Source organism: Amblyraja radiata, chromosome 6 (assembly GCF_010909765.2).
Source record: "Amblyraja radiata isolate CabotCenter1 chromosome 6, sAmbRad1.1.pri, whole genome shotgun sequence".
Taxonomy (NCBI): domain Eukaryota; kingdom Metazoa; phylum Chordata; class Chondrichthyes; order Rajiformes; family Rajidae; genus Amblyraja; species Amblyraja radiata.
The window spans coordinates 75,925,118-75,948,229 of record NC_045961.1 but is presented as its reverse complement, the minus strand read 5'-3'; the positions used below and the strand labels follow the sequence as shown (position 1 = coordinate 75,948,229).

Genomic DNA, 23,112 nt, shown 5'->3' with positions numbered 1-23,112 from the left:
AAAAACTGTAGATACAGTGCATTGAGAAAGTATTCAGACCCCTTCACTTTTTCCACATTTTGTTACATTACAGCCTTATTCTAAAATTGGTTACAGTCATTTTTTTTATCATCAAACTACGCACAATACCTCATAATATTAAAGCGAAAACAGGTGTTTAGTAATTATTGCAAAATAATTAAAAATAAATAACTGAAATATCACATTTACATAAGTATTCAGACCCTTTGCTGTGACTCTCAAAATTGAGCTTTGGTGCATCGTGTTTCCATTGATTATCCTTGAGATGTTTCTACAACTTGATAGGAGTCTACAAGTGGTAAATTAAATTGATTGTACATGATTTGGAAAGACACACACCTGTCTATATAAGGTCCCACAGTTGACAGTGCATGTCAGAGCAAAAAACAAGCCATGAAGACGAAGGAATTGTCTGTAGACCTCCGAGACAGGATTGTGTTGAGACACAGATCTGGGGAAGGGTATAAAACATTTTTTGGAGCATTGCAGGTCCCGAAGAGCACAGTGGCCTCCGTCATTCATAAATATAACTCTCTTCATAGAGCCTGGCCAAACTGAGCAATCGGGGGAGAAGGGCCTTAGGATAGAGACTTACTAACATATTCAGGGAGGTGACCAAGAACCCGATGGTCACTCTGACAGAGCTCCAGAGTTCCTCTGTGGAGATGGGAGAAACTTCCAGAAGGACAACTATATCTGCAGCACTCCACCAATCAGGCCTTTATTACAGAGTGGCCAGACAGAAGCCACTCCTCAGTTAAAGGCACATGACAGCCCGCTTGGAGTTTGCCAAAAGGCACCTAAACAAGATTCCCTGGCCTGATGAAACCAAGATTGAACTCTTTGGCCTGAATGCCAAGTGTCACGTCTGGAGGAAAACAGGCACCGCTCATCACCTGGCCAATACCATATCTACGGTGAAGCATGGTGGTGGCAGCATCATGCTGTAGGGATGTTTTTCAGCGGTAGGAACTGGGAGACCAGTCAGGATCGAGGTAAAGATGAATGGAGCAAAGTATAGAGAGATCCTTGATGAAAACCTGCTCCAGAGCGTTCAGGACCTCGGACGGGGGCAGACGTTCACCTTCCAACAGGACAACGACCTAAAGCTCACGTCCAAGACAACGCAGGAGTGGCTTTGTGACAAGTCTGTGAATGTCCATAAGTGGCCCGGCCAGAGCCCAGACTTGAACCCGATCGAACATCTCTGGAGGGACCTGAAAATAGCTGTGCATCAACACTCCCCATCCAACCTGAGAGAGCTTGAGAGGATCTGCAGAGAAGAATGGGATAAATTACCCAAATACAGGTGTGCCAAGCTTGTAGCGTGATACCCATGAAGACTTGAGGTTGTAATCACTGCCAAAGGTGCCTCAATAAAGTACTGAGTAAAGGGTCTGAATACTTATGTAAATGTGATATTTCAGTGATTTACTTTTAATTATTTTGCAAAAATTTCTAAACACCTGTTTTCACTTTTTTATTGTGGGCTATTGTGTGTAGATTGCTGATAAAAAAAATGAATTTAATCCATCTTAGAATAAGGCTGTAACGTAACAAAATGTGGAAAAAGTGAAGGGGTCTGAATACTTTCTGAATGCACTGTATACCTGCCTCCCGTCCCCCCCCCCGCCCACCTCACCCAACCCATAGTTGGATTTAAATCCAAAATTGTGTTGCGCCATACTATCCTTGTAAGAATTCGGTGAAGGGTGTCCATGTCTTGAACAATGGATCTGGTTTTTCTGCCAAGACAAGCCTAATATTTTCCAAATGTAGTGTCTCGGGCATGTTTGTAATCCACATCTTAACAGTAGGGACTGATGTGTGTTTCCAAAATTTAAGTATTCATTTTTTCGCCATTATCAGGCCATAGTTAAGGAAACGTCTTTGAAATAATGTTAGCTCAGAACAGGCTTCTGACGTACCTAGCGATATATAATGTCCATGTACCCTGCAGACCTGTATAACTTTGGTAGTTGTATGGAGCTGGAGGAAACGCATAAAAATTCATAGGGTAACTGTGCAAACTCCATACTTAAGGGCCTGTCCCACGAGCATGCGACCTGCATGCGGCAAGCGCGACCAAACCGGAAGCGGGGGCCGCGCGAGAGCCGCGCGGGAGCCACGCGGAGGTCGAGTGATCCCCGTACAGGCCCGGTCCCACCAGCATGCGCCTGCATGCGGCGAGCGTGACCAAACCGGAAGCGGGGGCCGCGCGGAGGTCGAGTGAGTGACGTGAAGTTCGAGCAAAGTCCGCGGGAAGTTCGCGCGTGATGTACGGCGTCAAGACGCTACGTACGTCGTCGAGACGCTGCGCACGCCCGTCGAGGTGGTGCGTACGGCGTCGAGGCGGCTGCGGGCCGGCAGGCCATTGCCGCGCGGAAATTTTTGAACACGGTCAGTTTTTCGGAGCCCCGCACGATGTCGGGACCATCTCCGCACAACTCCATACAGCTCCGACGATCGAAGTGGGACCGGCCCCGCGAGGCTGTACGGCTCAAGCGACCACGTTAGGTCGCGCTTGCTGCATGGAGTCGCATGCTCATGGGACAGGCCCTTTACTTATTTAAATTATTTACTACGATCAGCCTCAAAATATTTATTAAAATCTTTAAGAATCTGGTATTCAAGATTCAAGATTCAAGATACATTTAATTGTCACATGTGCCAGATGGCACAGTGAAATGAACTTCCCATACAGCCATACAATAAAAATAAAGAACACAACACACTATAGAATTTGACATAAAACATCCCCACACAGCAGAATCAGAGTTTCCCACTGTGTGGGAAGGCACCAAAGTCAGGCTATTCTTTCAATCACTGTGATCTTTCATTCTAAATCTAAAAAAGGTCCTATCATCAAATTACACCAGATTTAAATTATGGAAATGACATGCACATGTAAAGTTGGAGGCAAATATTATATTCTGCAGAACAGAAGAAACCAAACTTCAAAAGCATGGTGCTGTTGATCAGTTGCTTTACGACAGCCTAATATTGTGAAAGATTATAAATGCCAGCATTCCTTTCATCAATCTTTTTGTTCTTTTCCTGAAAAACAAATTTCTTTCACGATGTTGATATTTGATCCAGTTTACGTTTAATCTGCTTTTTGTATATAATCTGTGGCTATTGTTTATCTGAATGGTTACCTCCTCTCCCAATGTTGCTGACATATATTCAACTTTAGTTCAACTGGCAAACCAGACAATCTGGTACATTGCACAATCTGGTACATTGCACATTTATACATCAGTGAAGACTGTAGGTATCTAACCTGCAAGCATCACCGTAACCCCAACTCTCAAAACTGGACTTGCATGCCTTCTTGTTAAGACTATTTCTCAGTGAGGATAACCGTATATAGTGTGAGGAAGATACAGCTAAATACTGATTTCAGGAGGGATAACAACATTCATGTGTGGTGAAGGGGGTCACTATAACATTTAAATTACAACGTTGTATCTAATAATCATTATGCTGAGAATTACGTAGCATAATTACATGGGGTTGGGGACTGGACTTTTGTGCCTAACCACTGTGGGGGGATGATTTTTCTGTGTGTAAGGTACTTTGTTAGTCTGTGTCCAAGATGGCTGTCGGAAGAGAGAGTGGACGCTGGAGCGCTTTAGCTGCCGCTGCTCTCTCTTCACATTGTGTTTTTTTGATTTTTTTGATTTTGTGTCTTTGAAGCGATTTCTATCTTTAATTTGTGTATTGATGATGTCCTTATTATTTATTTTTCTCCGACTATATGTTTTTTCTCTCTTCTGTTTAATCTTTGTAAGGTGACCTTGAGATTTGAAAGGCGCCCGAAAATAAAATTTATTATTATCATTATTATTACACACCTATAATTAAAAATATATAGGATTATTCAATAGTGATGGTGAAATGGAAAATCTTCCGAGTTAAAATGAGATCATGCCTTAATAGTTTTACTAGTTTTCATGCCTTTCACCTACAGCACAGTGGTGCCTTTACAGCACCAAAGATCCGGGTTCAAACCTGACTACAGTCGCTGTCTATATGGAGTTTGTAGTTCTCCCTGTGACTGCATGGATTTACTCCGGGTGCTCTGGTTTCCTCCCACATCCCAAAGATGTGCGGATTTGTAGGTTAATTGGCTTCTGTAAATTGCCCCTAGTGTGTAAGAAAGAACTAGTGTATGGGTGATAGCTGGTTTATGTGGACTCAGTGGGCCGAAGAGCCTGTTTCCACGCTGTATCTCCAAACTGAACTAAACCAAACTAAACAACAACTGTGCAGACAAGTGTTAGGAATTATGTTTCTTACTGTTGGAAGTGTAACATAAGTATGTTTTTATTAGCCAACAACCAGGGTGAGGCAGGAAGGAATACCTAATTCAGGGGATGGCAGCTAATGCAGAGATGCCTTTGATTGATATTAGCCTTTGATTTAAAGTTGGAAAGCTGTTAGACCATATTTTTCCACTTAACGGAATGGCATAGTTTTAAGTTTCTACCTCTCCAGGCACATGCATTTCTTAAGTCAATTTGGATTCCTGTAGCTGTGGGCACAAGGAAACAAACCTTCATTTTGGAATACATTACAACTACTGTTACAAGGGAGAGGATGATGAAAGTGTCCGGTCTCTTTCTTTCTACTTAAATTCAATTTGTATTCTCCCTACTTAACATTCTCACCATATTCCTCTCCCCAATTAACTTTTCCCCCAATCCTCCCTCTATTTATCATTCATCCTTCGCCTCTCCACCTTTCTTCATCCCGCACTCTCACCCTCACTCTGTTACTCACTTCATGCCTTCTCAAAGTCAAAGTCAAAGTAGCCTTTATTGTCATTCAGACCTTTCGGTCTGAACGAAATTTCGTTGCCTTGCAGTCATACATATAATAAAAATGATAAAAACACACAATAAACACAAATTTAACATCCACGATAGTGAGTTCACCAAACACCTCCTCACTGTGATGGAAGGCAAAAATCTTAAAGTCCTTGTCTCTTCCCTCCTTGTTCTCCCTCTGCTCCAAGGCGACCTGTGAGCTCCCGACGTTGTCGTCCACCGTCCACCTCCGAGGTCGGATCGCCGCTGCCGCCGGAACGCCACGGCTCCGTTGTCGTGTTGCCGCTACTGCCGGAACGCCACAGCTCCGTTGTCGGGTTGCCGCTGCTGCCGGAACACCACAGCTCCGATGCCGGGTCGCCGCTGAAACGCCACAGCTCCGATGTTGCGGCTGGAACGCTGCCCCAGCTCTCGAGGCCGCCAGCTCCGCTATTAGGCCTCGGCGCAGACGGAGACGGACATGGGGGATACGACAAGAGAAGTCGCATCCCCCGAAGGAAGAGACCAAAAACACGTTTCTCCCCCCCACCCATACACAACATAATAAAATAAAACCAAAAATTAACTAAAACAGGACAAAAGAACGAAAAAAACAAACGGACTGCAGGCGAGCCACAGCTGCTAAGGCAGCGCCGCCATCTTAACGCCACCTTCTCCTTCCCTCATGCCTTCCTCTTTATCACCGTTTCATCTTTCCCTTTACTTACTCCATCTCCTTAAATGACACTTATCCCCATCTCTTCATCCATTCACTCCCATTTACCTTGTCCTCTCCCGCTCACTCTTTACACTTCTCTTTCCCTCCATCATTCTTTACCCTTCTCCCTGCATCTCCCCGAATCCCTCTCAATCCACCTCATACTTTGTCCCATTCTCTCCCTCCACCTCTCTCACTCCCACCATCATTTTATGTTCCTCTCCCTCCCCCTCAGTCTTTATCCCTCACTCACAGTAAACTTATTTCCCTCATTTTTTACCTTCTCTCCCTCCATCCATTTCTCTCACACTTTAGGAGGGAGAGATAGATCAGCCATGACTGAATGGCGGAGTAGAGTTGATGGTCCGAATTGCCTAATTCTACTCCTATCACTTATGACCTTGTCCGTTTATCTCACCTATCTCTCCATTTCACATCTCTCTCTCTGTTTAAACATTTCTCATCCTCTCTCTGTTCTTCTCTTTCACATGTATCTGCTGTAGAAAGAGTATCCATGGCCCTCATAGTCCACATAATCCTTGGCCCTTTCATATAAATACAAAAACATCAAATAACAAAATATTTGAAAATGTACTTTTCACTGAGCTTTTTTTTAATCAATGCTGCTGTCCCCCTGTATTCTGCATCATCCTATTTAGACCATTAATTATCAAGCATATTTTTCTAGTACATACAACATGGCTGTACCGCACAATCTCCAAGGCCATAACTAAACAACCAAGAGGATGTTATTTCACTAAACAGGGGGACATGATTAGGGTCACATTGAAAGCTGGTCTCCTCCTTGCAAAATATGAATGTAAATTATAAATCTTAGAGCTGTCTCAGTATACTCATTGTGCACTAGACTTTAATTATTTTAAATAGTTGTTGAAAAATTCAATACATAATTCAGTAGCTCTAATGTGACATCAACCATTAACATCTTGCTTTCTATATTTTACACTGCTTTAAAAAAAAATACAAGCAGTAAATTACACAGTCAAGGTAATCAGATTCAGCAGGAATAGATAATTTCAATTCTCACTATGAACAGTGCACATTCAACCATTCCATTATTCTAAATTCATTTGCACAATGAAGTCCTGGTGTCCATGTCTCACAAGAGCAGGATGAGATCATTCAGATACTCAGGTTTCCTGCACCATTCACTGCTGCCCTGTATCATGAACTCACGGTGTTTCTATAAGCTCCTCTATCCATCCCCATTTCTCATCACATGGCTTCAATGGCCTTCGAAAGGCTGAATGATCTTAATTTCTTCACTGTGTGTGAAAATGTGTTTAGTTCTTTAAGGGCGTGTTTTAAGGCATTTAAAGACAAGATCACCAAAATATTGAGAACCTGCTTGTGGGGGAAAATGTATTTCCACTTATTCAGCAAAGAGACAAAAGGTGCTGGAGTAGATTCAGCACTTCCCAGCTGTAACCAGACAAATGAACCTTCTTCTCACCATCTGGAGTGCAGCCCTGATCTCACATCTACCTCACTGGAGAGCTGTGAACTATCTTTAATCGGACTTTTTCTTGCACTAAATGTTATATCCTTTATCCTGTATTTGTACACTGTGGACGACTTGAATCATGTATAATCTTTTCATTGCTGAATAACACACACAACAAAAAGCTTTCACTGTAGGTCAGTACACATGACAATAATAATCTAAACCAATAAACGAAACTAGATTTTTTTGCTAGTACGCGTACCTCAAAAATTGAACTTTATTATTTAGTTTTATGACATTTTTCAATCTACAACAAAGTCACTGTAAGAACCCATGCCTTGCTGCTCAATGAAGACAATCACAGTGGGTGGAGAACACTCAAGGGATATGTCCCTCTACTTGTGTTTTCCACAGCCACCTTTTCTAATATGTGTTGGCTGTCATAGAGTTCTTTAAGGCGCTGCCATACTTTGCATGATTACCAGTGACAAAGGAAAGACATCGTTGATCTTTACAATTACATTTGAGATCTGTGCCATCCTGAGCATTCAGGTTGAGAAACACCCTAACAATGTTTCAAAGATAAAATTCTACAAGTTTACAAACATTTGGGGTGTTCCCCTACTTGGGTTTAGGGCTAAACATAGCAATATACCCAATAAGGGTGGATCCAACTACTAGTTAATTTATAACTACTGCGTCAATTCATAAACACAAATGAAATGTGTAGGAAGGAACAGCAGGTGCTGGTTTACACCAAGGACAGACACAAAATGCTGGAATAAATCAGCGGGTCACGCAGCATCTCTGGAAGAAGAGTCTGAAGAAGGGTCTCGCCCCGAAACGTCACTTATTCCTTTTCTCCAGAGATGCTGCCTGACCCGTTGAGTTACTCCAGCATTTTGTGCCTATCTTCAACACAATAAAATGTCCGGTTCACTAATATTTTAGATCAAACAATGAACAACAGTCGCACTCACAAAGGCTTTGACAGAACATGCCATTTGCATTATTCTTTGCAAGTGCACCGCCTCTGACTGCCTTCTCAACCCCCATCAATAATGCCAGAACAAAGTCACATTAACAAGCACCAAGGGAGTTGTGATCTTGACTGTTGCAGCATATCAACACTTCAAACAGCAAAATAAAGTGGTAAATGGGGTGGTTTGTAAAGGCTGACTACATATGCATACACTCCTCTGATACTGTGCTTTGATGTCCCAAGGAATAACTTGAGGAATCAGGCACACATTCCTCATACAAATTTGTTCCTCTTTCCATGGATGGGGAGACGTGATGTACAGTTATTAAGACCCAAGTAGAACTGTTGGGATCATACATCAAAAATCTATGGCTTAATTGCAGACAGAGAGACGAAAGAATAGAAAATAATATTGAATTCTATTAATTGTGGCAACGAGGATTAGCTTCTGGAGCGAGAGAAATTATAATCTAGCAAACATTTTATACATTTTTTTAATCAAACACTTAAATCATATTATTAGATCATTATCTCAGTTTTACTTCAGAACTTACTTTTTCTTTCAAAACAACTTACACTTGTACTTAGTATGAATGTGACTAATATACAGTAGGATTGTCACTGAACTGTGCGCAAGAAATATATTTCTCTGTACTTAGATACCCGTAACCATAAAGTAACATTGAACTATTGATTCCTCAGACACCTATCGCTCATTGCTCCAATCTAGGCATGTGAATAATATGGTCAGTCGCTGCCTCAAAAAGGCTGCCAGCATCATCAAGGATCCACACCATCCTGGCCACTCACTCATCTCCCCGCTGCCTTCAGGTAGAAGGTACAGGAGCCTGAAATCTGCAACATCCAGGTTCAGGAACAGCTTCTTCCCCACAGCCGTCAGGCTATTAAACTCAACTCAAACAAAACACTGATCATTAATAGCCCATTGCATTTTATCTGTTTATTTATGTGTGTGTATATATATATTCATTGGTATATGGCCACACTGATCTGTTCTGTTCTGTTCTGTATTTATTTATGCCTACTATATTCTGTTGTGCTGAAGCAAAGCAAGAATTCAATTGTCCTATCTGGGACACATGACAATAAACTCTCTTGAATCTTGAATCTTGAAGAAGAACCTTGACCCGAAATGCCACCCATTCCTTCTCTCCAGAGATGCTGCCTGTCCTGCTGAGTTACTCCAGCATTTTGTGTCTATCTTCATTTTAAACCACCATCTGCAGTTCCTTCTTACACATAATATGGTCAGTAGTGTCTGCTTTCAAGCAGGAGTATCTGGAGTCCGGGACAAGTCGGACAAATGGAAATCACCAAGGGTGGCCGAGAGGGAGGTCAGAACCTTGGTACGGTTTAAGTGGAGGGGGATGTGAGGATCCTGGAAAAGACCGGAAGGGGAGGCTAGAAATCCCAGGAGCAGGAGCAGGTTCAACAATCCAAATAACTGAGTATTTCACAATACTGCCTCTACCGCAGGGTTTTAGCGAGATGTTTATTGGTGGTAAGGGAGGCGGGAATGTGAGGATGTTGGTTTCAAAATAAAATGAAAATTTCTTCATCTTCTTAAACTGTGTGTAGTCCAACTGTGCATCTGAGTAACCTGGGAGTGACGCACACATGCAAACAATTGACAGGCAGAAAAACAATATAAATTAGTTGAAAGGATTTTGGATAAGGTGCAATACTACGCACGAATGTATGGTGAAGCAAAGATTTCATGTTCAAATACTGTCCACTGGAAGCTGGGCTGAAAACATAATTGCATTGGACTTTGCTAAAATTCCCCATTACATCAGTATTACATTGGTGCCCCAACAAGTCCATTATTTCAACCCACTTACCTTTCATTTGAGTCCGCCCGTCCTCCAGCATTGGGAGTACGATGGTCGAATTCCTCTGCGACCTCATGGCTGTGTATACCACAGGAACAGATTGTACAACCACTGGAATGCGGTGCAGTTTGTTGGACGGAAAGTTCATTGCATTTGAAGGTGGCATCGGGTGGATTATGTGCAAGTACTGTTGGCCCCCGACACCTGGCGAAGATGTCACAACGGAGCCCGGCGCTAATACTGTAGACATGCCTGTCGATGAAGTCACTGAGGTTATCACAGTTGGGGATGAAGTCAATCGAGGAGCACAAGAGGATATTGTAGGGATTGAGGTTATTGTCACTGAGCTGGGAGAGGAACGTGACGATGATACAGCTGTTGGTGATGTCCGGGCTTTGTTAATGGACAAGTCCACTGGCTCAGTTTGTGTTTGATATTGATCAGTGGATAGCAAGACCTCTGGAGGCCCAGCTTTCACATTGTTAAGCAAAATAGGTACAGCTTCCATATCTGAAAAGTTAGGGGCTTGCGGAGACTGTTAAAATAAAACACAAATAAATATCACTGAGCATTTCATACTAAAACAAATGCAGAAATTAAAATGCCGCAAAGCAATATATCTAAAAGATCACATACATTGGCTTGAATTTGTGAAACACTTTGATTGAAGCTGAAAAGATAAAAGTAATCTTTGCTATTCAGTTTAAGCCATTTTAATCTAGAACATAAAGCTAACAAATTCCAACATTCAACAGAGTTAGTCCAAAGTTTTAAAATGAATGGATAAATGATTAAAATGAGTTAATTTAGTTTTAAAATCCATCCTGTTCTCACTTACAAAGCTTGGGCCAGGTTGTGATAGGAGTTATCTGATCCTCTGACTAATAAACTAAAAATAAATTGTATCAAAAACTGCCTCTGGTTGTTGTGCTTTTATGGTTGAAGAACAATAATGCAACAGCCAGACTTTTGGTCAAAGAATACCTACCCTTTTGAGACATTCAAATTCCAAAACAAGAACAAAATATGGTTTGTTGCGGTGGCTCAGCGGTAGAGACACTGCCTTATAGCGCCAGAGACCCGGATTCGATCCTGACTACAGGTGCTATCTGCGTGGGTTTTCTCCGGGAGCTCTGGTTACCTCGCACACTCCAAGCTAATGGTTTGGTTAAATTATAAATTGTCCCTAGTGGGTGTAGGATAGTGTCAGTGTGCGGTGATTGCTGGTCAGCACGGACCAGGTTGGCCGAAGAGGCCTGTTGCTGCACTATATCTCTAAACTAAACTAAACATTGCTCATTGCTTACCTTCGATCTGGACCCATTTAATAAACTCATTAACAACAGGGTTTTCCACTGGATGATTAGGAATTCATCCATAGCTGAACACATTTAATTAAATACTCCCATCACCAGGGGGTCCATTATCTAACCTGTACTAACAAAATGTATCAAGGGCGTTACTCATCTTAGTAACTGTTTGATAAGCTGGGGCAGTTGGTGGCATTTCACTATAGAATACCAAAACAAAAAAACACACTTGTTCAAATGCAGATATGCACACAAAGGATTTTATGAGATTGTATGCATGCACATTTGCTATTTATTATGCTGGTTTCTGTTGTTAAATTAAGAAAAACTTTAAAAACTATTCAGTGAGATGTATCCTAGCACATCCCTTGCCTGTTGGTGTGTTGTGGGTGAAAGCATTTGTAAATTGAAACAGCAAGAAATTCCTGAGACCCCTTTTTTCTTCTACTTTAGTGGACATTTTAGCTCAAGCCTGTGAAATAATTGAAACATGAACTATATGCACTTTCAAGTCATTAAACTAATTAAAACAATGGTGCTGATATTTATGAGGAAAATGAGACGGTATTAATGCAAAAAAAAAAAAAAATACTTCTTCCTCCTAGTCTTTATATTACAACAATTGAATAAATAATGAGGTGGAACTCCTAAGGATTCATTAAATTTTTAAAGATTTAAATTAATGATTGACAGTGCACAATCTTCCTTCAGTGATTTTTCCCATTTGACATTATTGGGATAGTTAAAAGCCAACAAGTGTTTCACCGAACTGCCAACCTCACAAAGTGGTGATCACTCCAACACAGATGGTGGGAAGAAGTTCAGATAAAATCAAATTGTCCCTGAATTTATTAACTGAGTGTTGTTCATAATTTAATTCTGTAAGAGTCAGCCTCAGTGATTCCTTCAAGACAACCTGGCAAACGATGTCACTGTTCAAATATCAACTACTTAACTTAATTAAACCATTCCTCAAGTTCTACACGGATGGAATAAGACAAATGATTAAGATTTGTTGCAGCTGTTGGAAGCCGATTTTTAAAGCAGTTGCAAGGAGAGACCTCGAATGGGTTTTTATGAGCATTATGTGCATGTGATTCCTATCTGCTTGATTACACGACATTTTACAAATTATTGATTAGAATTTTGGCCTTTAATAACATTTTATCCCAATTCAACAATTCCTTCAGTACATGGTCTTCAACATGATTTATTTTCAAAGGCCAACTCCCCCCCCCCCCCCCTCGCCCTCCCACAATCAACCTGAAGAAGGGTTCCAAACCGACAAGTCAATTATCCATGTTATCCAGAGATGCTGCCTGACGCACTGAGTTACTCCCGCACTTTGTGTCTTTCTGCACAAACCAGTATCTGTTTGACTTTATTTGCTCCAGGAACACAATGAAAACCGCAGAAAAATGGGATTCGGTGGCAGAGATCAGCCATGATTGAATGGTGGAGTAGACTCAGTGGGCTGAATTACCTAATTCTACTCCTATAACTTGTGAACTTGTAATTATTTTTAAGCTACCTCGTGCCCACTTTGAATACTTCCCTGTGTTGACCAATTTGATGGTTGGGAGGTGCAGCCACAAACTCAGATGCAGGATTCAGAAGCGACATACTCAGTTCCTGGGTTCATACCAAGTTTGTTATTCTAAGGTAGAGACAGTAGTTAGAATGGATGACATTGTTCGACACTAAGGATGTTATCATCTACCAAAGCTCCTGGCCACTCTATAGCAATCTCTTCTTGGAAGTTGGCGCCTTATCCAACCACACAATTCATCCTTGGTTACAAAAGGATACAAAGTCCAGGAGTAACTCGGCCGGTCAGGCATCATTAGTTTAATTATTGGGTGGTGTACGGTAAATAATTAAGTAAATGAAATTATAGCAAGTTTACGAACATCGATATGCTATAGGTAATTTTAGAACATGGATGTTTCTGACTTTGAGATTTCGGCTAACGAACAGTTGTCCGGAGCAGGATCCTAGCATAACACAAGGACTGCCAACACCACAGAGACACCGTGAGTCACAATAAATCAGTGAATAGAAAATCACAAGGATATTCTTAATTAGGGCAATCCACCCCAAAAAGCAAGATGACATGGGTGAATATTTCGGAGGGATTATATTTGTTGAGCCTATAACCAAGGACATGAATGAAAGGGGGGGGAAACACTGCATGGTTTAAGGGTGAAGAATAGGTATGAACATTTCAGGGCAGTGGCGACACAGAAAAATAATATTCAAGAGAGAATCAAAAATGCTGAACTGACATCAACAATTTAGCAAGATTCTTGGATGTAGAACATCCTGAGAAAGTGGCAGCTTTATGTTAATCACATTATAACGGTCATAATGCCAGATGATCTCAGTGATACCACTCTTATCTCCAATATAGAAGAAGGTGGGTTAAAGTCTCATTTCAGACCCTAGTAAACCAAAAATGAAGTTGATTTCCGGCACAGCATTGCACTATGAGAGGTGCAGGTGTAGGCCATTCGGCTCATCGAGCCTGCACCGCCATTCAATATGATCATGGCTGATCATCTAAAATCTGTACACCATTCCTGCTTTCCCCCCCATATCCCTTGATTCCTTTAGCCCCAAGAGCTAAATCTGACTCTCTCTTGAAGGTGAGAAATTAAAGTGAAGCCTCCAATGGCCTGTAAATGCATGTCACTCTTGCGAAATGTGTGCTACGTGATACTACGTCAATGGATATCAGGACAAAGAAGGTTACTGCTAATATTCATGTAACTGTGTGGTTTTGCTGTTTCTCTCATTTCGCTCATTTTAACAGACACTATATTTTGAATGTACTTAAATTGTTAGAAATCAATTTCAACGTCCCAAGATTGCAAATGTACTACACTAATGCTGTACTTTTAATTTTAGGAAGTTAGTTTTGCTGCTAGCAACAATATCCACGTGACTTCAGATGGCAAGAGTGAAATCAGCCACAGTTCAACCTCTTATCAGGAATGGCAGAAATAGTAAAGCCACGCAAACATGAAAATCAGCAGTAATCTATTTATCAGGTCAGTGCTAACACTGTTTGTAAAGAAAAGCTTGAAAAACTTTGAGAGTTTGGTATTAATCTCAGGCACATAATAACAGGTATATTATGTTTTGAGATTTGCACAATGTATCTTATGGATATATATACACAATGCTCTGCTTTAAAAGCCTTAAATGGCAATGTGATATCCATATAAACATACACAGACATATAAAGATGTGTCTATCTATCTAAACATATATAAAACTATTAAGAGCCTGTAAAGTGTCAGCTATTCTCTAACATGGATGAAGTAATACTGGTGGCTTGCAGCTGAACCCAAGATCCACACTCAGTCATTTACTAAGCATCCTTACCTCCAACAACAGTATTGATCTGCCTATTAATTTTAATAAAGCAAAGCAACAAGGTATTTCATTAAAGGCATAATCAAAAAATGGCAACAGAGGGAAGGACATACAGGGGGGGAAACTAAAAGTCCAGTTTCATGGAGCATTTTAAAGGTAGAAAGAGGCTGACGGCTTGGAGAAGAATTACCAAAGCCTAGTAGCTTGGCAGTCAATAGCACTGTCCCAGTGGTGGAGTGATTACATTATGGGGGATGATTATGAGGTCTGAATTTGAATTGCACCGATGCATTGGTGCCGTGGAGTTGCTGGAGAACGGGATAGGCAAGATTAACAATGGATCTGAGAATAAAGGGGATCCAATACTTGAACCATTTACCATCACAAACCTCATACTCAAGAAGATTTTTTTTTTTTATACCTGACGTAGTGAATCTTTTAGCCTCTCTAATTAAGTGGGATGTCAATTATATTGAAGTTTGAGAAGGATAGAGGAGGAAAATTAGTAATAAAACTGCAGCCATATTGGAGTTAGCTGACAAATGTACAGGATAAATGCACTGAAAAGGTTTATTAAAACTTCATAAAGATCTAGTACTTACATAAAAATAGACACCGGAATAACCGCAATCTACTTTTGTTATATAAATGCTATTAAGGAATAATTTGCCATTCCTAAAATTGTACTGATTTCTTTAGGCTGATGTTAATACAATATTGAACGATATGAAGGAGGATCCTGACCCGAAACGACACCTATCCATGTTCTCCTGGGATGCTGCCTGACCTGCTGAGTTACTCCAGTGCTGTGTGTCTTATTTTGTAAACCAGCATCTGTAGTTCCTTGTTGCTACATTGAACAGGACCTTTGACCCATGACATCTGTGCCAATAATGATTCCTACTTAAACTAAACCCTTCTATGAGCACATGGTCCATATCCCTCTATTCACTATACATTCATGTGCCTAATTAAAAACCTCTTAAATGCCACTATTTTATCTGGTTCTGCCACCATCCCTAGCTGTGCACTCTATAGTTTGATTTTTCCACCTTGGGAAAAAGGTTCTGACTGTCTACCCTATCTGTGCCTCTAATAATTTCATACATTTCTATCATGTTCCATCTCAGCCTCTGGCACTCCAAGTTTGCTCAACCTCTCCTTCTAGCTAATACCCGCTAATCCAAGCAGGTGTCAGGGCACACCTTTTTAGCACTCTCCCCAAAGCTTACATAACCTTCCTATATTGGGGCAACCAGACTACACACATATTCTAAAAGCAACCTAACCAAAGTTTTATAAAGCTGTAACATGACTTCCTGACACATCGTACTCAATACCCCAACTGAAGAAGGCAAGCATACCATACACCTTCTTTACAACTCCATCTACCTGTATTGTTACTCTCAGGAAGCCAAGTACTTAGACTTTAACTTAGTCTGAAGAAGGGTCTTGACCCAAAACATTATCCATTCCTTCTATCCAAAGATGCTGCCTCATTTTGTGTCTATCTTCGGTGTACACCAGCATCTGCAGTTCCTTACTACACACTTAGACCCTAAGATCACCTAAAATCACACCAGAATTATAAACCCTGGTCTCAGCACAGCAATAAGGTCTCTTTCACGATCGAAGATAATGAGATACACACACTTTGCAAAAAAAAAATAGTTTTGTCATTTCAATGTGAAAAATTGATCGAGTTGTTCACTAATACCATATCAAGCCGCTAACTCTGGTTGCCAAGTCAATTGCAGCAAGGTAATAGTAAGTGGAGCCGTGTATCACTCATTGTGTTTCATTCACTAAAAGTGGCCCTTGAGCAATGCTAATAAAATGTCCTATTGAACAGAGTTAAAACCACAAACGAGTCACAAAATTCACAACAATTTTCACACTTACAAGATAATTAACAGTGATGTATGACTTTAAATTCATTAGTTCTAGGAGTAGAATCAGGCCATTAAGCCCATCAAGTCTACTCCACCATTCAATCATGGCTAATCTGTCTTACCCTCTCAACCCCATTCTCCTGCCTTCTCCCCATAACCCCTGCCACAAGAATCTGTCAATCTCCACCTTAAAATTACCCATTGACTTGGTCTCCACAGCTTTCTGTGGCAATTAATTCCACAGATTCACCACCCTCTGACTTAAGAAATTCCTCCTCATCTCCTTTCTAAAGATACGTCCTTTTATTCTGAGGCTATGACCTCTGGTCCCAGACTCTCCCACGAATGGAAACATTCTGTCCACATTCACTCTATGCAGACCTTTCACTATTCTTTAAGTGACTTTATGTGAGAAAGAACTTCCCACTATTATTACAGAAGGCAGGTGTGGAAGGTTTGTCTTCACATTATATTCAACTAGATTTTCTTCCTGCTTCAACGCGATTTTCTTCTTACTTCTGCCTGGAGCTGTAACATCAACCACAATGATGTGCTTTGACAGATCAGTAATGACTCACATCTGTGGCTGTCTTCTGGATAATATAGGCTCTTTACATTTGGAGATATGAAAATTAGGTCTACAGAGGATGCCATCTCCCTTGCAGTATGTTCAGCTTTGACAATAAGAACCTCCGGCAGACGTTACAAGGCCTTCTACGCCCGCACCTCCAGACTCAGGAACAGCTTCATTCCCAGAGCTATAGCGGCTCTGAACCGGCCCTGCTGAGTGCCCCCCACCCCCATGGACTGTCTCCCTCGGATGGTCACGTCGCACAGACACATCCGCACTTTAGTCTGTTTTGACTGGTTTACTGTTTTACTGTTTTAATGTTCTTTTGACAAACCATGTTCTCGGGGTATCTAAATCTAAATTTTATTAGTTATTTAAGTTATGACATCAGATGGAAGCTGCATACCAAATCTCGTTGCACTTATGTGCAATGACAATAAGATATTATTATTATTATTATTATAAAACACAGAACAGTACAGCACACGAACAGTTCTCACTGCCTACCCTATCTATACCTCCAATAATTTTACATACCTCTATCAAATCTTACCCTTAACCTCTGACGTTCTTACGACAAAGTGGGGAGGGTGAGGGGGAGGGGAGGGGGAGGATGGGTAAATACAATCCCATCCTCTTCAATGGTGTTGCTGTAGAGATGGTCAACAGCTTCAAGTTTTTTTTGACATCCACATCACCAGCTATCTTCACACTGATGCCGTGATCAACAAAGCACACCCGCAGATTTACTTTCTTAGGTGTGTTCGCGAGGATCCTGTTGGACTTCTACAGATGTACTATTTGGATGGGATGCATCTGTCTGGTGTAGAAACCGCTCTATTCTTGACCGCCTGAACCTGAAAAGAGTATTGAATGTTGCCCAGCCCATCACAGACTCATCAGTTCCTTTCATCCAGTTCATCCTCACGTTGCATCAGGAAGGTTGGAAGTATCATCAAGCATGCCTGCCACCCTGGCCATTCCCTTTTCTCTCTTCTACCATTTGGGAGAAGATACAGGAGCTTGAAAGTCCAGATGCCCAGAATTAAGAACAGCTTCTTCCCCATTGCCATGAAACTCCTGAATCAATCAACTCTTTCACACTGGTACACAAAATTGCTGGAGAAACTCAGCGGGTGCTCTTTCACACTCCCTTTCTAGAGGTGCTGCCACATATTCTTACTCTTTACTCCACTTCATTTTGTTATTGCACTACTTCAGTATGCACTACAGTCATTGACCCATTCTGTTGTCTTGCACTCATTGTGTTTATTGCATACTCATTGTATTTATTGTGTACTCTATGAGCTTCATGAGAACTAGAACTATCATTGCGCCCTGGTGTATATGACAATAAACTAGAGACACAAGGAACTGTAGATGCTGGTTTACAAACAAAGCCACAAGATTCTGGAATAACTCAGCATGTCAGATGTCATCTCTGGAAAACTTTGATATGTGACGTTTCAGGCGGTGAATCTTCAGACTGATTAGGGTGGGAGGCGGAAGAAACCTGGAAGTGAGATGGGGTAGGACATAGCCTGGCGAATGACAGGTGAATACAGGTGAGGGAATTTCTTGACAGTTGGACAAAGGCCAGAGATGAAAAGAGAAAAGGTGTGAAATAATGATTGAAGAACAAATTGTGAAGCCAGAGGAAGGAATATAGGTGGAAATGGAGGGGTAAGGGAAGAAATGAGTGCATGTCCAGGTGGGAGACAGGGAAGATGGGAAAAAAAGTCTAATAAACCAATTTGAATCTGAACGAAATGAGACCACTGCACCTGTCAGTATTAGAAGGCAGATAGGCACAAAAAGCTGGAGTTACTCAACGGGACAGGCAGCATCTCTGGAGAGAAGGAATGGGTGATGTTTCAGGTCAAGACCATTCTTCAGTCTGATGTTACTAACCGAGACAGGCAGCATCTCTGGAGAGAAGGAATGGGTGGCGTTTCTTCAGTCTGAAGAAGGGTCTTGACCCGAAATGTCACCCATTCCTTCTCTCCAGAGATGCTGCTTGTCCCGCTGAGTTACTCCAGCTTCTTGTGTCTATCTTCGGTTTAACACCAGCATCTGCAGTTCATTCCTAGAGTATTAGAAGGAATTTGGCAGGCTGTAAATAGTAAAGAATGCCCAGAACTTCCTACTTAGCTTTGCTTCCGACAAAGTAATTAATGTGCCACACTATTCAAAATAATGTTTTACACAAATGTCTGGCGGGGGGTAACATTTAAGATTCTTGCACCAACTAAGGATGATGCCACTTTAAGACTGCTGCAGCAACATCCCCTGGTATAAGAGATTACAAATGATTATTCTCTATCACAAGTAAAATTAGTTTCTTATCGGAGATGCAATATTGATGAGCCCAGTGACATTCTAAACTGAGGCGCTATATCTCATTCTCAGAAAGCAATCAGGATTATACATTCCCATTTTCAAGCAGAGGCTGACTCACGTTTTTGTTCAGCCATTCCAATTAGCCTGCAGCAGCCAGCAAAGTCATTCGGTGCAAGGAATGAGACTACTAATGAGGCTGGTGTGGTACGACAAAGCAAATAATATAATGAAGTAGAAATTTATCCTTCAGTTGTCTGTACTAAATGTGCAACATAACTGCAATTGTGAACAATGCTCTGATTCCATTGGAGTGAATAGATCCTGAAGTTTGGAAAGAGTATAAATTGCGCATGCTACCTTATCCTAAAAAAAGCACACAGTGCAGGAGTGACTCAGCAAGTCACATGAAAGTAGGCGTGCAGGTACATCAGACAGTGAAGAAAGCAAATGGCATGTTGGCCTTCATAGAGAGAGGATTTGAGTATAGGAGCAAGGAGGTCCTACTGCAGTTGTACAGGGCCCTGGTGAGACCACACATGGAGTACTATGTGCAGTTTTGGTCTCCTAATTTGAGGAAGGACATTCTTGCTATTGGGGGAGTGCAGCATAGGTTCACCAGGTTAATTCCCGGGATGGCGGGTTTGACATAGGATGAAAGAATAGATCGACAGGGCTTATATTCAGTGGAATTTAGAAGGATGATAGGGATTCTTATAGAAAAATATAAAATTCTGAAGGGATTGCCAAGCAAGATGCAGGGAAAATGTTCCCGATGTTAGTGGAGTCCTGAACCAGGGGTCACAGTTTAAGAATAAGGGGTAGGCCAAGTAGGATTGAGATGAGGAAAAACTTTTTCACCCAGAGAGTTGTGAATCTGTGGAATTCTCTGTCACAGAAGGCAGTGGAGGACGATTCGCTGGATGTTTTCAAGAGAGTTAGATATAGCTCTTAGGGCTAACGGAATCAAGAGATACGGGGAGAAGGCAGGAATGTGTACTGATTTTGGATGATCATATTCAATATGATCATATGATCCTCTTCAATATTGAATGGCTCGCAGGGCAGAATGGCCTACTCCTACTCCTGCACCTATTTTCTATCATTCTATTGTCAGACAGAATGTGTGCGAAAATAAATAGAATCACTGTTTCATGTTGGAGGCCATTCGGCAGAATGATAAAGGAGATCAAAGATGCTTGTCAAGCAGTAGGGAGAGGAGTTAATGTCACACATGCACGATTCAGCCAGACCAAAAAATCAAGTGAGAGTGGTAGAATTTACTGGACTCCAAAGAGCTGCAACATGCCCAGATAGAAGATGAGGTGATGATAAAGGTTCCCGATGTTGGGGAAGTTCAGAACAAGGGGTCACAGTTTAACCATAAAGGGGAAATCTTTTAGGACCGAGATGAGAAAAACATTTTTTACACAGAGAGTGGTGAATCTCTGGAATTCTCTGCCACAGAAGGTAGTTGAGGCCAGTTCATTGGCAATATTTAAGAGTGAGTTTGATGTGGCCCTTGTGGCTAAAGGGATCAGGGGGTATGGAGAGAAAGCAGGTACAGGATACTGAGTTGGATGATCAGCCATTATCATATTGAATGGCGGTGCAGACTCGAAGGGCCGAATGGCCTACTCCTGCACCTATTTTCTATGTTTCTATGTTTCTATGATCCTTAATCTTATGTTGCAGCTAGTTGCAAAAGTGCAGGGGAGCACAGACTGATAGATCAGAGTGGGAGTGGGATGGGGAATGAAAAATACAGGCAACAGAAAACAGAGAATCACCCCAAAACGTCACCCATTCTTTCTATCCAGAGATGCTGCCTGTGCCGCTGAGGTACTCCAGCATTTTGTGTCTACCTTCGGTGAAAAGCATCTGCAGTTCCTCCCTACACATTTAATCTATACTGTTTTTGGTTTCTCCAATGTAGAGGAGGCCCGTGCAGAACTCGTTGATTTCATTAACTTCACCACTAACTTCCACCCTGCATTCAAATTCACCTGGACTATCTCCGACACCTCTCTCCTCTTCATTGACCTGTCTCCATCACAGGGGACAGACTATCAACTGGCGCCTACTACAAATCTAGTGACTCCCACAATTATCTGGACTACATTCCTAATATATGTCTATCTTTGATGTGAACCAGCATCTGCAGTTCCTCGTTTCCTACACAAAGAAGGAATGGCAGGTTTCTTGCACTGAAGTCAGGTGCGGTTTAGACCACCCCAAATCATTTCATGGCCGTCTTTATTGCAACTAGCTTTTTAATTCCAGATTGATTTACTTACTTCAATTTAAATTCCCTATCTTCTGTGGTGGGATTAGAACTCATCCCTCCAAATCAATAAGGCAAGCCTTCGCATGTCGGTCCTGAATATTAACCACTTTGCAAGCATGTGTATTAAGCAGGTAATTTAGCTTGTCTTTTGTCTGACATTTTCCTTGATCGTATTGTAATGAACTGATTCCACGTGTCACAGTGCTTTTCCTTTAAGCAAAAGTGAGATTCCACTGTGACGATGGGGGAAGGGGATAAGCAAACAAAGCTGTAACAGCCTGATGGTACATCTGGGACAAATAATGAGGCATGCATCTCTTTCACTAGCCCAGGATTAACGATCAAAGCAAGCATTGGGTTGGACTGCCAAGCGTGTAGCTGACAGTTGCCACTGGCAGCAGTGGGCAACAGATGGGACATCACGGAGAAAGGAATGACAATTAAAGACTGCGGAGAATCGACACATTCAGAGCACGCTACATGTAATCTGGCCTACCCTGCCCTGAGGACACATGGGAGGAAATGCTTGCAGTGGAAGAGAATTCTCAAAAGATCCAGATGTCCAGATTAGACTTTTCCAGGAATGGGCAAATTCCCCAGAGGAGGCAAACCCGCATGAAAATGGAGCATGAGAATTAGAAAAGACGCTGCATGTTTTTGCTCTCAAAAACCTACCAGCTGCTCTGCCTCTCACAAGGTGGGCTCAGGAAGCGAGCTCCCGCCCAGTCAGCAGGGGGATACATTTAAGGGTCTGAATAGGACTGTCCTTGTAATTGGATAGGAGGGCAGGACTGAGTGGTGCATTGGAGGTGTAGGAAGGAACTGCAGATGATGGTTTAAATCGAAGATAGACACAAAAGGCTGGAGTAACTCAGCGGGACAGGCAGCATCTCTGGAGAGAAGGAATGGGTGATGTTTCGGGTCGAGACCCATCTTCAGACTAGTTAGGGATAAGGGAAACGAGAGATATAGATGATGATGTGGAGAGATAAAGAACAATGAATGAAATATATGCAAAAAAGTAACGATGATAAAGGAGACAGGCCTTTGTTAGCTGTTTGTTGGGTGAAAACGAGAAGCAAGTCGACTTGGGGGGGGGGGGGAAGAGGGAATGCCGAGCCTACCTGAAGTTAGAGAAATCAGTATTCATACCACTGGGCTGTAAACTGCCCAAGCGAAATATGAGATGCTGTTCGTCCAATTTGCGTTTAGCCTCCCTCTGACAATGGAGGAGACCTAGGACAGAGAGGTCTGTGTGGGAATGGGAAGGTGAATTAAAGTGTTTAGCAACTGGGAAATTGGAGGTACTATGGCACTAGCAATGCCCTTGAACATTCCTAAGGTTCCTAAGAGCCTTAGGAACATTAAGTTATTACAAAACATGAAGTATGGCACAAGGGATTGCGAATATAAAAGGGAAAATGTGGAGAGTGTGGATGGTGGGCATTTCGGTATTAATTCAGGCCATTTTTATTTTCTACTGCATG

At 41.8% G+C, this 23,112-nt stretch overlaps 1 protein-coding gene across 3 annotated transcripts in view; it reads right to left on the bottom strand.

Annotated features, from left to right (window-relative positions):
- klf12 (Kruppel like factor 12) overlaps positions 1 to 23,112 on the bottom strand; it is a 238,010-nt gene that overhangs the window by 78,891 nt on the left and 136,007 nt on the right. For all 3 annotated transcript variants that reach the window (XM_033023014.1, XM_033023012.1, XM_033023011.1), the window contains one exon: positions 9,860 to 10,385. In XM_033023014.1, the coding sequence (XP_032878905.1) occupies positions 9,860 to 10,385 (526 nt within the window). The remainder of the gene's footprint in view (positions 1 to 9,859; positions 10,386 to 23,112) is intronic.